Source organism: Myodes glareolus, chromosome 20, assembly GCF_982192425.1.
Source record: "Myodes glareolus chromosome 20, mMyoGla1.1, whole genome shotgun sequence".
In the NCBI taxonomy this organism is placed as follows: domain Eukaryota; kingdom Metazoa; phylum Chordata; class Mammalia; order Rodentia; family Cricetidae; genus Myodes; species Myodes glareolus.
The window spans coordinates 26,415,710-26,432,329 of record NC_142045.1 but is presented as its reverse complement, the minus strand read 5'-3'; the positions used below and the strand labels follow the sequence as shown (position 1 = coordinate 26,432,329).

Sequence of the window (16,620 nt, the reverse complement as noted above, 5' to 3'; positions counted from 1 at the left end):
TCTGTAACTGCCGTGCTATCTCTTGAATCCCTGTTTTATTTGCTTAATGGTTATTGGAAAAGTTCAAGACTACGTATGTGGCTTACTTTATGTTACAGCTGGATGACATTGGCCTATCTTGTATTTATGCCTTTTTTCCTAGTCACGAGGCCAAATTGAAACAGTTCTGAAGCATAAGACATGACTGACTCCTGTCCCCCTTCTACCTCTCTCTCAGTACTCAGATGAGTTTGTCCAGTCTGCCTACCTGTCTCGTCGTCTAGCGTACTTTTGTGCCCGGCGTCTTTCCTTGCTGCTGAGTGACAGCCCCAACCTCCTTGCTGCTCACTCACCCCACATGATAATCGGAGCAAACAACACGAGTATTGGGACCCCCAGTCCTGGCACCCCTGGCCCTGGTATGAGCCCCATGCAGCTGGCCTTCTCGGATTTCCTTTCCTGTGCGCAACATGGCCCCTTGGTTTATGGACTTAGTTGTATGTTGCAGGTAAGTCTGTAATAGTCTGTATTATTTTATGTTAGAATTCACTGTGGGAAAGACCCGATAACTTTTATTAGAAATTTATGATCTATTACTATTAGAGTGGACTGAGAGACTTGTTGTAGCTACGCAGATGAAACTTATTGTGGTTGTCCTTTGTGATGTTTTCGTTGACTTAGAGGCAGGGTCTCACCTGTAGCCTAGGTTGGGGAGACACTTAGAGCAGTCCTCAGCCTCCTGAGCACTATGATTGCAGGTGAGAAATGCCACATCTGGCTTTCAGCTGCCTATCCTTCGGATGGTGAAGCAGTTCACTTGTACCCTTCACGGACAGCCTGTAGTTCAGGTCAGCTGTGTTGCTATTCTGCCGAGACGTCTTCTCTGGGCAGCAGTCTCAGCATCTACAGTTGGCATCCTGAGCTCCGCGCCTCTCTGGATGCCTCTGCGTCTCTTTAAAGTCAGGCCTTGTTGCTTGTGCTGTCCTTGAACACAGCAGTGGGCTAGCTCTGGCTCCTTCCTTTAGGCGTGAGAGCTGTCCTTTCCCAGAGCTGCCCCCTCAGCGTTCAGTTTCTGGTTCTTGAGATCTTAGTGCCTCTTGCTCTTTGCCAAGGGACTCTGGACTCAAGGTGTTTTGAAAGACAGGGTCTCCTTGGAGTTCATTGTCCAGATAAGAAGAAAAAGTTATACGTGGAGCTTGCATAGCATATGCTGAATGTTAATGGAGAGATACACTAGGGGCTATGGTGCTTCAAAAGGGCATTTTTTGTTCAACTTGAAAGCCAGGGACCTTTGTAGGTGTTTTGTAGTTTCAGTGGAAAGGTTTCCTGACTGGGAGGTGGGGTGGGGGTGGGGTGGGGCATAACATAGAAAAAGGGCCAGAGGACTTATGTGTGTATACTGAGTGTGCACAGACATTTTTGTCTTATTTCCAAACTAACAGAGTGTGGCGGCTATTCATATGCTGTTGATGTAATGTAGAGGTGATTTGGAGGATGTGTGGGGATGGCACGGATTATAGGCAGATACTATGCAATTTTAGGAGATTGAGCATCTGTGGTTTAGATATCTGAGAGGGGCCTTCGAGCTAGTACCTCACAAATGCCAAAAGATGCCAGGATTGTTCTTCTGCCTGTGGATATGCTCAAGAGATGGGTACATTTCTAGTTCTGAAGACGAGGGCAGACCTGGGGTGGGGTGAGGCTGCCCACAGAGCGCCTGGTGTTAAATGACTTACTGATCTGAAAGGCACATATAGTTGAGAGATGTCGAGGAGAGCCTGTCAAGGAGAATAGGAGGGTTGGTGTACGGGAAAAGAACAGCAGAAAATTATAGTCTGGAAACAGAAGCAAGCAGCAAAACCGCTGTCATGGTCCTGTCCTTTCTAAATGTCTTTCACACTGTATTAAGTTTGGTTTCAGGCACTGTGTTAAGCGGTGGCATATGAAGCCATTCCGTTCTCAGAGCCAGCCTTGAGATACAGGAAGTGCCATTTATTTGTCTTTTGATTGACGTTTTTGAGATAAAGCTAAGCCAGCAACACCCGGCTCACGAACAGGTGTGATGTTTTTAAGGACCGCTGCGTACAATCTGGCTGAGCTTAAAAACAGTGTCCACAAAAAGTTTAGGGTACAGGTGGGGGAGTTAATCTCTAGACCAGATCTAGCCTGCGAGCCAAGAATAGGCTTCCCATTTTTATTGTGTAACTGAAATCACCAAAGGGAAATGTGTGGCAGAAGCTGTAGGTGGTCTACAAAGCTGGAGATATTTGTTGTCCGGCTTTTTATGGAAACACTGGATGATTCCTGTGTGTGTGTGTGTGTGTGTGTGTGTGTGTGTGTGTGTGTGCATCTGCTGGGTGTTTGTCAAGCTTTAAGACACACTACTTCAGAGTTTTTTAAAAACAATAAAAAGTATAATCTTAGCAATTAATATTCTAAGTGTATTTCTTTTTGCTTAACTATAAAAAATTCCTTCGAAAGTAACAAATATTACATTTTACTCAGCCGCCTGCATTTCCTCTGTTGGACTGTTAGGTAATAAATCCCACTAATTTCTCGGTAGCTGTGTTGATGACTCATAAGTCCTGTCTTACCACTTGGGTAGCTGGGAGTGGGGAATGACATTTGTATTTTAAGATCATCTGTAGGAAACCTGCTGCCATTTTTTTAATTGAAGTTGCTGTTAATACTTTTCTCCTTCCTCTAAATGTCTGGGATATTCCTGCTTTGTTTCTAGACTGTCACTCTGTGTTGCCCAAGTGCCTTGGTGTGGAACTATTCCACAAACGAAAATAAGATCGCAAACCCAGGCTCTCCCCTGGATCTGCTGCAGGTTGCCCCTTCCAGCCTCCCCATGCCGGGTGGGAATACGGCTTTCAATCAGCAGGTAGACATTTGCTTCATTGTTTTATGAGTGTTTTCATTTCCCAGAAGCGCCTGGGCATGGTGGGCCACCTGAGATACCGTAGTGACTGTCCCAGCTCTGCCATGACTCTAGGTGATTTTTTTTTTTTTTTTTGGATCTTTCTTGACTTTTTTTTTTTTTTGAAACACCAATGTTCATAGAGTGTTCTGCCACCCAGGCAGCTGCTACCCCAGCAGTTTTGGTGAAGAGTCTGATCCCGACTGTGAGCCCTGGAATAATAGCTTGTGATGTTTAGTAATTGTTGTGTATTTTTATTTGTGCTGCATTATTTGCTTCAAGACATAATGCGGCTTCAGCCTTGGGATTATGACTAATACTTAGCATGAAACGCTTGCCTCTCTCTGAGCTGCTTCCTTAAGTAACTGAAGTTCTGCTCATTCGTTTCCTGCTTGGACCAGTGGCTCAGAGATACTCGAACTCTGCCTTGCCTTACATATTGTGAAGAAATTTCACTTGTTACATTTCCCCCCCGGGCGTTTGTTTTTATAAGCATTTACTGTTGAATCAAACCATCACTTGTAAAGTTAAAAATGCATGGCTCATGCAGGAACTTAGGTTGCCTGTGATACAGTAGAGATTGTCACTCGCCAGAGGATGAGCTACTCACGTAGAAGCCCTGACGTGATTTAGGCAGCCATTCAGAGTCTCCAAGAAGAAGTTAATTTGAAGTGTTTATCTTCCAGGTTCGGGCCAGGATTTATGAGGTAGAACAGCAGATCAAACAGCGAGGCCGTGCAGTAGAGGTCCGGTGGTCTTTTGACAAGTGTCAGGAGTCGACAGCAGGTACCGTATCCCGCGGAAGAGTGGTCAGCTTCATGTTGTCTTCCTTGGGCTGGCAAGGCACTCAGGAACGAGGGAGCTCTAGGCCTTTAGCTCCTGGCTGCTCAGAATGCCTACTTCAGTTCCTGCAGCTCCTTGGTAGTATATGCTGAGAGTTACAAAGCTCCCTCCCTTGTGCAGTGGTGTTTTTAATGCTCGAATACTTCAACTCATTTAATCGCTTCCTTAATTTCTTCATCCAGGGGTGACTATTAGTCGGGTTTTACACACCCTGGAGGTCTTGGACCGTCACTGCTTTGACCGCACCGATTCCAGCAACTCGATGGAGACGCTCTATCATAAAATTTTCTGGGCGAACCAAAACAAGGATAGCCAAGAGGTAGTTCATATTGCTTTTCTTCCTTTTTGTCCTGTTTTCTTCTCATTTAGTAAATGTGACATCTTTACTATGATGTATGTCTTATAAAAGCCTGCACAATGCCAATCTTTCTCTTCTGGGACCAGGGAGACGCGCCGTTATTACAGTAAAACACACATTGGCTTGGGGCTCTCGTAATATATTGATGGGGAAATCTTTTATTGACCTTTATTTACCTTTTATCATCTTCTAGCATTTAGCTTTAGTACGTGGCTTGTCTAGTGATTGACTTTATATAGATATATGGCTTTAGTTTGGGGGTGTAATTTAGTCTGTAGCACAGCAGAGGGCAGCACATGGCTATATATGGCCATGGTCATTGAATAGTCATAACAATTATACTCTTTATTTTTTCCTATCAAAAGATTGTTTTGCTAGTGAACTGCAATATAAATTTAAATTTTGCATATAATTTAAATCGCATGTAAAATATAAAATTTCCAAAGCCTGTTTTTCTTTCTAAGTCTTCAGAGAAATAAATATTACTTTTATAATGAAAAAATTGCTCCTCATATATGCAGCTTGTGTTAGATGCAAAGCAATACTGAAGTAAGTATTAGCCAACCTTCAGAGCAAAGACTGTAGCTAACTTTTTACTTCTCTTTGGTCTGTTCAGCTCGGCATTGGTCCTGGGGTTATGGAAAGCTGAAACAATGAAAAAGCCAAAATGCTTTCTTTGCCAGGCGGGACCTGACACACACCCCATAGTACTCCTCCGTTGGAATAGTTTGGGAGCCATTTTAGCCATTATCTTCTTATCAGAAACAGGTTCACGGTCGTAATATCCACAGAGGAACAGCGTGCTGAAAGCATGGTTCACATTGAGTGGCGTTTCTGTCTCTGAGAAGGCTCTGCAGACATGAGTTCTGTCCTTAGGAAAGCAGAGGCGTCCACGTGATTGTCAGCTCACTGAGGGGAGGCATGGGGCATGGTGTTCCTGTGCCCAAAGATGGACGTTTTCCGTCTGTGTAGTAGGGGAGAGGTTTAGGACCACTGAGATTTTCACATTTGGATGCGAGTTGTCTGCAGTGCTGAGGTTTTGTGCCAGCATTGTTCTGTGTGTTTTGTCTTAAGTCCATCAAGAACTCTTCAGCCGTGCTGTCCTGACTTACAGCTTCTGCCTCAGGGCTGGAGAGATGGTTGCGAGGTCAGCTGCTCTTTTAGAGGGCTCGTTTCCAGCACCCACATGGCTGCTCAGAGCCATCAGTAGCTCCAGTTCTAAGGGTCCAATAACCTCCTGGGATCTCCACAAGCACCAGGGATGCACGTGAGACACAAACAAACATACAGGCAGAATCATACTCATGCCCATAAGTTAAAAATAAGTAAATCTTTAAGAAAAAAAAATAAAGTCTTAGTCCAGTGGTTCTCAACCTCCCTATTGCTGTGACTCTCTAGTATAGTTCCTTCTGTTGCTTAAAGTACTCTTGTTGATACCTTATAATTGTAGCTTTGCTACTGTTTTGAATCATTATGTAAATATCTAATAATGTAGGATAGCTGATAAACAGCCCTCAAAGGGGCCATGGCCCCCAGGTTGAGTACTGCCGCAGTCATTCATGGGAGACTCAAATTGCCCACAAGCAATTGCAAAAGTTGGTGTTAGGGAGGCTGCCTTACCAAGGGTAGAGATTATGTTACAATGTTTCTGATAAAATTCTACTGTTCCAGCACTCTCTGAGAAGCCTGGTTACTTCACAGCAGGTACCAGAAACAAGGCACTGGGTTCAAGGACTCTGTCAGGTTAAATTCTAAAAAGCTTATTATTCTGTGTTAAAATGAACAAAAAATGATTAGTGTGGTCGCCAAGTTAGTCATAGTGAGAATTCTCCTTAAAATATATCATCTGTTTATCTATATTAATTAGTTTTGTGTTGTGATGAAACACTTTGGCAAAAAGCAAGTTAGGGAAGAAAGAGCTGATTTGGGCTGACAGTGCGGAAGGGTTCCTACCGTTTGTGACAGGCAGAAGGCATGGCAGCGGGAGCCTGAGGCTGGCCTACGAGTCCAGAAGCAGAGTGATGGGGTTTCATCTCCACAGGAGAAGTAGGCAGAACAGGAAATGGGGCCAGGCGATACAACTCAAAGTCAGTGACATTACCTCCGGCAAGGTTTTCCACGTCTTAAAGGTTCCACCTTCCCAACCACCACAAGTTGGAGACCAAGTATTGCAACATGTGTACCTCTGATAGTCTCATTCAGACCACAACAGGGCCTATCTGAGAAAGCAGGGGAGAGTTTGAACCTTCTGAGGAAGACATTCATTCTCTGCTGTGCCTGTGTGGTAGTTCTTGGCCACTAGAGGGCAATGTGGGCCCCAGGCCCAGTCCTGGATGCTTTAGCAGTTTGGGGGAATGCAAGTGTTGGCTTGGTTTAGCAGTAATTAGATCAAATATTGATTACATTCCGCAACGAGATGCGAGTGGTCTTGTGGTTAATGTGCTACTTTTGAGTAAGACAAACGTGGTACTGTTAGCCTTTAGTTCACAATACGTTTTAATGTTGTGAGGCTACATGGATGGATAGCTTCTTCTATAGAATTTAACATTAACACTTAAAAATAAGGCTTTAATATTTATTGTATATTTATATTAAGGTAATTATTTATGTATAGGCTTGCACGTGACATAAACATATATATATATATATTATACATACATACATAAGTGGATCAGTCTTTTACTTCTCCATTTACTTTTTATTGGGTTTTTCTTGTCTCCCTTATTCTTTCCCTTCCCCCCTATCTTCCATTCCCCTTCCTCACCCTTCTTATTTTGAGATAGGGTCTCCCTCTGTGGCCCAGGCAGACCATTGAACTCAACCTCTCCCTACCATGCCTGCTTAGTGCTGGGATTTCAGGTGTATGCACCATGCCTGGTTCAGAGATTACTTGTTACGTGTCTGGAATCCACACGTGAACGTTGAATGATAGCTGCGTGGCCTAGAGCAAGTTGCTCATAGCCGTGTGCCTGGAGTTCTTTCATAATTATATAACGCTTGACCAGGAATACTTTGAGATTATAAAACAGATTATAAGTATGTCCCAAAATTTGCTATTGCCTATCTTCCGTTGGAAGAACCAACAGGTCGCAGTTGTTCTTTGCTGAGACAGAATATACTGAATGGCTGGCTAAAACCTGGAACCCTATGTCCTGTCTTTAAAACACTTCCCTTTTTCTTGACTTCATAGTTTGTCTAGGATTGATATAGCATGTTAGATGGTAGATAAGACCTCTAGTCACCGTGGTCTGAGGTTTGCTCTTACTGGGACTGTCCTCCCCATCCCATTTGGGGAAGCTTCAGCCCCCAGCCCCTCCGTTCTCTGCCATTCGGAATGACTAAGGGGGAAATCTAGTTCTCTCGTCCTTGTAGGAGATGGGAGGACACCTGTCCAGGTGTGAGCACAGCCTCAGTTTCAGCATCAGTGGAAGCTCATTAGAAAGTCGAGTGCACAGACAAGGGTGCTGGAGACCAGGTCCTGCCTGTGACGAGACGAGCCGACGCTGCCCGGGCCTCTGGTAGCTCACGGGATGTACCCTTCTCCTACTCTGTCCCTTGACCCCCCTGTGACCTGCTGGGCCTGTGTCGGCTTGAGTGCTATGGCAAAGGAGGCGGGGAATTATCCTCAAAACCCTTTATATTTCCCCCCAGTTCTGTATCTGGTAATTTTCCACTCTGTGTCGTGTAAAATAAAGAAATGCTAGTGTGTAATTCAGAGCGCAGAGAGTGTTTGACAGTGGTGAGGCCTGTGGTGTAGCCTGGTGTGGGAACCGCTTTTATAAAGAGGCTGTTCACAGACTGGCTGGGGTCTGGGTCGCCAACATTTTGGCAGAAATGGAGCAGCGGGATTTGTGTATAAGCTTCGTAGGCCAAGCAGCAGGTCTGTGCTGTGCCTGCCTGAACTCAGCTTTACTTCCAAGCCATGGATGCATGTGTCTGGGGCATTTGCTTCTTTAAGTTGTCAGTGCTTTCCTACCATGTGATGAGCTGGAGTGTCAGGGCCCAGCAGCCGCAGGAGGGGAGTCGCAGCGGTCGGTGGAGGCCCTCAGCTTCCAATTACTAAGTGAGTCGGTTATGGTGACATCATTGCCAAGCAACTGGGTGGGAAGGGCCCCTCAGTTTTGCAGAGCTCTTGGACCACTTCCTTCCTCTTGGCCTCTATCCTTGATTATGGCTGATGTGAGAGCAGGGGCAGCTGCACCTTTGGGTGCTTCAGGGATAGGGGTAAAAGGGAAGGTCCAAAGGGGGCAGAGCAAGCTACTTTCCACTTCTCTTTCTGGGATCCCAGGAAACAGGCTTTGTACTGAGTCATGGAGAAACCAGGCCAGCTGCGCCAGGCAGAGCGCGTCAGAACTGCAGCATCATGGGCGTTTCCTCCGTCCCTGCTCCTAGTATCACCACCAACCCCAAACCACAAACCCTACATGGTTTCTTGTTGATATTTGTCTCATACCGGTTTGTGCTCAAAGATTAGAGTTTTGGGGTAACTAAAGTTTCAGGTTTAGCATGTACTTTACTTCCCTTGAATCCGCTAGGCTTAGGCCCTCTGCTTGATTACTGTCATCAAAAATGCAAGAGCTTTGCTTCCTCCTTGGCTGTGCTTGGTGCACACTTGCCTTTTTAAGGCCTTTGCTCTGTGATCTCGAAGTCTGTGTCTCGTGCCTCCCAGCACATCCTTAGTTCCTGACTTCGTGCCTGGGTTCCGAGGACGTATATATTACTCACTATGGGGTTCTGTGCTCATGAAAAAGACTACTGGTACAGTACCGGGGAGGAGGATACACCTCTAGGATTTGCTTTGAAGGAGAGAGGGTGCTTAGGTTAATGAAATGTGTATCCACTTGACAGTTGCCGTAGAACCAGACAGACAAGAGGGGATTTGCAATTGGAGGCAGGGGCGTGGATGACAGGAAGCCCCTCAGCTGTGAAATCAGCAGGCGTCGCGGGTACCCATGGATAATGTGCTTACATGTGCAAAGGGGCATTTAAAGGGGGCATTTCATTCCTGGAGGATGTAAAATGATGTGATACCACGATCAGTGCGACATTAGCCTTTGTGGTGCCTGTCATGTAACTAGGTACCAGACAGCAGTAACTGCTGTTCTTACTGACCCATTAATCTAGGGAGGCAGCTAGCACAGGAGAAATGAATGTAGTATGACGGGTTATATTGGGTGTCTTGGAGTTCGATGGACGCATGCAAAAATATCCACTGTACAACCCACTCAGCCATAAGCCTCAGCCAGGGCCTGTTGGGATTTTTCGCTTTTTGTTTTTTGTAACCTATTTCTGCACAGTAAAGAAGCACTTGCATGCAGGGAGGAGGGGGACCCGTCTGGGGTGAGGTGGCTCAATGCTGTGCAATAGCTCGTGTGTGTGCAAATGCTTAAGCTCGTTTTACTTTTGTTAATAGAAGGAAAACAAGTCCCGTTCTAAAAGTATCAGTCAAGTGGTGCAGCCGTCAAGTATGCCAGTCAACTTTCCACCGCTGTGGCAGAACGCTTAACTGAGGAGAGACTTACCTTGGCTTGTGACTTCCGAGGTTTCGTTCCAGGGTTCCTCACCTCCATTGTTTGAAGCTGAGTCGCCATGGACGGAAGGATGTTGCACCCTCAAGAACGCAGGAGGGAGAGGAAACAGTGGGCCCGGGTCCTGATGTCTGTTTAAAGATACTTTCTTCACCAGGCCCTACTCCCTGAAGGGTCCAGCACCATCCAGTTGCACCACCAACAGGGGGCTATTAAGACATGAGCTCTACAGAAGCAGCCTAGGGTTCCTACCGGTAGATCAAGGGAAATGTTTGTGGATGGCTTCCTGCTGAGGTCCATGTACACTGAGGGGTCCCACAGATCTTTCAGAATTAACATTTTCTTAAATTCAATAGCTAAATGTCATTGATAGTAGCAGTTGGGGTAAACAAAATCTGTGTCCAGACATGTATACAGTGAGTAAACAGGAAACACATAGTTTCAACTTTATATTGCATTAATTGGCATTTACCAGTTGTGTCCGTCCGTCTGTCTGTGGTGCACTTGTGGAGATCCCTTAACTTGGAGAGATCGATTCTTCCCTTCTACCCTGTGGAGCCAGGGGATCAGACTCAAGTGTTCAGTCTTAGTGGCAGCTGACCTCACTGCTGAGCCCTCTGACAAGCTGCGGAACAATTGCCTAGTGGCTCACAGTTCCAGAGGCTTCAGCCCACCGTTGGTTGGCGCTGTGGCTCTGTGCTTGTGTCTGGCAGCATGCCGTAGTGGGCGAGCATGAAAGCAAAAGAGACGGGAAGAACGTGGGGTTTTCCAAGTTCCCTTTTTAAAGAACCTTTATTTATTGTGTGTGTGGACACGTGTGTGTCTGCGTTCTGTAGCACATGTGTGGGGACTGGAGCACACAAGAGTCGGTTCTCTTTCTCCCTGTGACTCCCCAAGATCAAGCTCAGGTCGTCAGATTGTAGAGAATAACACCTTTACCCACTGAGCCATCTCGCTGACTAAAGGCTCTTTAGGGTTTATTTATTTATTTATCTATTTATTTTTGTGTGTATATGCCACAGGTATGTTCCTGTGGAGGCCAGAGAGGGAGTTGGTTCCCTTGGAACTGGGTTAGAGGTGGTGGCGAGCCAGTGTGGGTGCTGGGAGTCCAACTCTCTGGTTCTTTGAAAGGGCAGCAAGTGCTCTTAATGGATGAGCCATCCCTCTAGCCTCCAGGTATTTAAAAAATGCTTTAAAATTATTTTTCATCATAGTCTTGCTGTGTAGCCCATAGTGGGCTGGAACTTGCGATGTGGCCTGGACTGGCTACGAGTTTGTCATTCTTCTGCCTGAATGCTACAGTTGCAGCTGTATTTCATCATGGCTGTCTGCAAGTCTTGTTTACTAACCTTGTTTTTTCTTTTTTTAATATAGTACTTTTTATGCCCTAGGTTCTGCCTTTTGTCCTGTGTCATTGCATTATAGTTTTCTTTGGCCTGTGGAATTTATTTTTATATCTTGTAGATGAGAAAATCCATGATCAGAGAAGAATTAGCCAAGCTCACACGCAGTTCGCTAGTGGGAGCCTAGAAACACACTCAGAGTTACCCATGCTCACACCCGGTTCATTAGTGGGGGGATAGAAACACACTCAGGTAATAGACTGGAGTCTTTATTCTTTGAGTTATCCAAACTCAGACCTAGTTCATTAGTGGGAGCGTAGAAACACACTCAGCTGATAGACGTGAGTCTTTATTGTTTGAGTTATCCAAGCTCACACCCAGTTCGTTAGTGTGGGGGGATAGAAACACACTTAGCTCATAGATTTGAATCTTTATAGTTCTTGTTAGAAATCATTTTACCTAATAGTAAAGCAGAACAGATCAGTGTCAGATGTAATTGGGGCAGCCTTTATGATGGCTAGAATAATGTCGTACATACCGATATTGGCACATTCACATGTAGGAGTAATCTAGTTCCTAAAGCTTCTTTGATAATTGAAGCGCTGTAAACTGTGATTGTTGCGGGGCCGAGGATTGAATTCAGGGCTGTGCACATGCTAGGCAAGTGCTGTACCATGGAACTGTATCTCTGGCCCTCTATTTATTCCTTTAAAGCTGGAGGCAGTGTCTCGCTTAGTTGTCAGAGTCGGCCAAGAACTCACCCTGTCACTCAAGAGTGCCTTGAACCTCCAGTCTCGTGTCACCGTTTCACACAGCTGGGATTAAGGGGTGTGCCGTATAGAGCTGCGCACAGGAAGGTCGCGTGTTGAGGGTGAACTGTGTGGAGGTGGTTATTCCATGCAGTCTATGCCAGTTCACAGTGCGCTTTGACTCCGGTTCTGCTGCTAGTCTTCTTTCTTTGTGAATTCCCTTGGCATCATTTCCTTTGTGTGTCCAGTGGCCTTGCTACTAGAATCCGCTTCCTCTGGTAGTGCTGGTTAACCGCAGTGGTTGTGTTCATGGCTAGGCAACTTTGTTTGTCAGGCAGTAGAGCAAATAACCAAATAAAAATGTTGGAATTTTTTTTATTTCTCTTATTTACATGTCATTCTCATTTTCCTTAACATGCATAATATGGTTTGTTATACCATACGGTGATTTTTGGAAGCTAAGTATAGTATTTCAGTTATTGTAAATATGGGAGATACTCACTTTTCAAGGTCTTTGGAAGGATTTAGTTTTCAATTATAATTCTCACCACATGACTTCAGTGACTCTGCTTCCTAGGGCTCTGTTGTCTCCATTTGTATTATAGAAATGATAATTAAGTGAAGGATGGAAAAATTTATTCTCATCTCAGTGCGATAAATGACTTGTCGATTCAAATGTTCCAAAGTGTTGTCTTCATTTCGTTTTCCTTTCTGCATCGTTTCTTGTCAGAACCGACAGACGTGCTGTCTTCATCTTCTGCACTTAAAAAGAAGACGGCAGTCTTCTGCTTCAAACCTTTAGTTTCTGGGCCATTGCAAAATCTCAAGATTGTCCGCATTGATCCAAAGGATGTAAGACTAGGAAAATTTCCTCTATCATTCCACCCCTCAGGAAAAAACCAGCAACCACAAAACAGGCGTCTCAAATATCTCTGGAAAATAGGCTTATGGAAATGTCCATAGATATAACAAATGCCATATGTGTTACATCACCAATACAAAGGATTTTTTTTTTTTTTTGGCTGAGATGCAATCAGATTTCATGTCCAAGAAATGGGACCCCAAGGCCTCTAACCAGGCAGCAGCTTACTGTGCTGACAGTCATTTGCAGGTGGTTATCAGCGAGCAAGAGCCCCCAGTGTCACAGGGCTGGGGCTTTCATACTTCTGCCATCGTGTCTCGCATATATGGCAAACACATTTTCACTGAATGCTCCAAGGTATTATTAGTGACTAGGATGGGAAGGGAGGTGGGCGGAAGGCGGCTGCAGGAGAGGTGCGATCAGGCGGCGCCTTTCTACAGGTGTGCTGACTAACCCTCTGTTGTGCACACATGGGTGTGGCCAGCTGGCTGTTTCCTGTCTTTTCCCCATAGCCCTTGGGTCCCCCTCTCACCCTACCAGAGACAGTCCGTACTTTATTACCTCATATGATGATTCTTATGTTTAGAAATGCTTAGGAATGTCACCCTGTACGGTTCATGTCAACTAGACATTCACTCTGTGCCCCATATGTGTCTCAGCTTGCAGACCACTCTTGGCTGTTGCTAGTCTCTTGTGTGTCAGTCTGAATGGGTTATTGGTGCTGTTCTCCAAATAATATTTTCATATGTGACCATTTTTGATATGAAGTGCTTGATTTCATATGTAAGCACATCCCTTTAGTCTGGAATTAAAGAACTATTGAGAACTTTCTTTTGTGTCCGGCCTCAAGTCCTTGCAGTCATTTGTTGCTTACAGTAGCCAGTCACTTTCTTTTATTTCTCTGTTCCCTGTAATGATATCACTGTATAATCTAGGTAGTATTTCTAAGTATTTAAAAATAACAAACCAACACACCGGATGTCTTCTGATTTCTCCAGGAAGCCAGCATCTGACTGAGTTGACGTTTTGTTTCCTATATTTGTGCAAACAAGGAGGATCCCTAGTTCACTTTGCTATAGACTCTGAGGCTAATGAATGACACCCAGAGCCCAATTCGATGCTTGTTTATCGTGCCATCTATGTTGGAAGACTTTCTTCATGATTGTGATGCACTCATTCTGGAGATGGTAGCATCGTAAAAGCTGATTGTGTGTTCCTGAAATAGTCGGAGATTTACCACTAGGAGTGTGCACCACGTTCACCAGTCCAGACTGTCAGTGCTGTTTTGAAAGACCTTTATGAGATTTGGATTTTTTTCCCATTCTAGAAACTATTTCTTATGATTGACACATACACTGTACATGGATGCCTTATCTATCTTAAGTTTCTTTCCACTCATAACTTTGTCTTGTGGTCACACTCTCCTGCCTGGCAGGCTTAGGAGTTAACTCTGGAATCACATGGCCAGGGTCTGATATTCAACTGTATAGCCTGGTTGCTTTTAGTCATTTGACAAGTTCAACTTAGGGCTTCAGCTTAACTATAAAAATCTTGGCATTATTATTAAAACATTGGGCAAGAACATGTTGTAGTGCTCTCTCTCTCTCTCTCTCTCTCTCTCTCTCTCTCTCTCTCTCTCTCATTTCTCATACCAGAAATAACTACTGTTAACTTTGATTCATATCTTTATGTGATTTCTTAGGTGTTTTTGTGTGTATTGATAGTTACCTATGACAAGATGGAGGATGAAATAACAGGGAATATATTCTGTGATATTCTGCAATGGCTTTAAAATTTTCTTTTATTATTTGATGTCACCAATTCCTTTTTTGAATACATTTATTCTGTTTATGATACCAAACTGTTAATTGGTTTTAATAGTTTTCCAGTTAATTCTGATTTGGAAGTAAAGCAGTTTATGTGGACTGCAGTAATGTTCATATTCCTTCACATATTTATGTCTTTCTATTCACCTATTCCCTGACTCTAGCAGGAAAGTGTCAGTAGTGCTAAGTGATAATGCTAAGGGCCTCATCCTTGACCCAGTGAGCAAGGAGCAGGAAGATTTCTTTTTTGTTCTCAATCATCTGTTGGATTAAGTCAGACATTTTCTCATGCTAAGTGCACTTATTAACATTTTTTTGGTTTCATGTAACATAGCGTGTTGCTTTACCCCTTGATTAAAAACCATCTGTTGAGCCTTCTTTGTCCGACACACTGCAGTAGATGTCTGAACAAGCATGAGAGTCGGACTCCTGCTCTTGTGTGAGCATGTGATCTGGCAGTCATTGCAGAAAAAGAAAGGCCCCAGCGGTCCCTTCCTTGTTGTCCATCTCCTGCACGTTCAAGGCTGCCGCAGTAATTCATTCTTTGACACCCATCTCCTGTGTGTCAAAGCCTCAAGACCTCAGTGTTCCTTGTTGTCTAACACCCGTATCAAAGAAGATCTCAGAGGTCTATTCTTTGCCATCCGTCTCCTGTGTGCCAAAAGCCTCAGTGGTCCGTTGTTTTTGACTCCTGCATGTTAAGTCAGGTTAGAGGTGAAAGCTGGGGCTAGTCCAGAGACTATAGTGGTCGACTGGTCTGCAGCTTCCTAGGACCTGCTTCCTTGTAGGGCTGAGCATCAACATGCTACAGCACGTGTTTCCTAATTGTCTGTAAAATGAGACTAGCAGCAGCTGCTTTAGAGTGGAAGAGTAGAATTTATGCACATAAAACAGTAAGAGCCTCTAAGCCCCATTTGTAAACATTCTCTTTTTCTAATCCAATCTTTTGGCCAGAAATTATCGCTTATCCTCCTCTTCCTCCTCCTCATTGTCATCATCATCTTGATGTTTTTGGTTTTGAGACAGGGTCTTACTCTGCAGCTCTGGCTGATCTGAACTCAGTTCATAGACCTGGCTGGCTTGAAACAGTTTTGCCTGTCTCTTTCTTCTGAGTGGTGGGATAAAAAGGCATGTGGTATGTGCTCAGTCTGACTGGGATTTAAGTCTGTCTATTGTTCTGATTACATATTTTAATTGGTGCTAGGGCTTGACCTGATAATTTAGCACACCTTTCCCTGCCCTTACCTTTATGTGCTATACTTCCTACCCACCATTTTTGTGTGCCCTGTTTGCTTGTGTATATTGAAAAGCTAAGAGGTGAATGCTGTAAAAGTTTAGTATTATACCAGTATGAAAACCTACCCATTACTGCCTCCAAAAGCAACTCCCCACCCCGAAACGTTCCTGTAGTTCCTTTATTGAAGACGGACTGTTTTATCCATGAACTTTCTGTATGCACAGTTGTCTGCCTTTGAAGTCATTCCACGTTTCTGTGATTTATTCCATTACCCAAGTCACTGCCAGTCCTTGAAGCAGGGATCAGCGGGAGCATCAGCTTGGTGGCACACCCTGCAGATGCCTGGAGCACACATTTCTTTTATCATTTAAATTTTTTCCCATATCTTTTCCCCCAGAGATTGAGTTACTGAAACAAATTATATTAACATTTTAAAGATTGTGTGGCTATAATAGACATAATATCCACAAGGATATTACCGATCTCTTTTCCTCTAAAATAAAATATGAGAATGCATTTATAGTCAGTGCTTAGAAGAGGACCTCACGATAAGAACATGTTCCATAGATATTAAATGAAGAAACAAGCAGTTGAAATACAGGGTCCACCTGTTTCATTACACCCTTTTCTAACCCTTCTATGAAACATATTAGTTCTGGAAAAGGTTCTCTTTAGCCTAAGCCAGCATTGCACTTAATAACATCATCCTGCATGGGCACTACTTACAGAGTATGTTGCTAAGGAAGGTTTCCAGTTTTAAAATTGCTGTGTAGCTTTCTTACATTTACTGTTCAAACACCAGTGTGCGGCCCCCGTGGTAATATGAACTGTAACTGCATTTTCAGCCTTTTATGTACTTGTGTAAAATTACTTTGCATGAATTTTTGATTGATGCTGTTGTAACTAGAGGTCTCTCATCCTGCCTGATCCCGTAGCCACTTTTAAAATAATCACTCAGAGGTTTAATATTAA

At 44.1% G+C, this 16,620-nt stretch overlaps 1 protein-coding gene across 8 annotated transcripts in view; it reads left to right on the top strand.

The window, feature by feature from the left end:
- Med12l (mediator complex subunit 12L) overlaps positions 1-16,620 on the top strand; it is a 316,360-nt gene that overhangs the window by 62,329 nt on the left and 237,411 nt on the right. For all 8 annotated transcript variants that reach the window (XM_087899492.1, XM_085676475.2, XM_085676476.2 and 5 more), the window contains 4 exons: positions 218-487; positions 2,717-2,866; positions 3,589-3,688; positions 3,928-4,064. In XM_087899492.1, the coding sequence (XP_087755618.1) occupies positions 218-487; positions 2,717-2,866; positions 3,589-3,688; positions 3,928-4,064 (657 nt within the window). The remainder of the gene's footprint in view (positions 1-217; positions 488-2,716; positions 2,867-3,588; positions 3,689-3,927; positions 4,065-16,620) is intronic.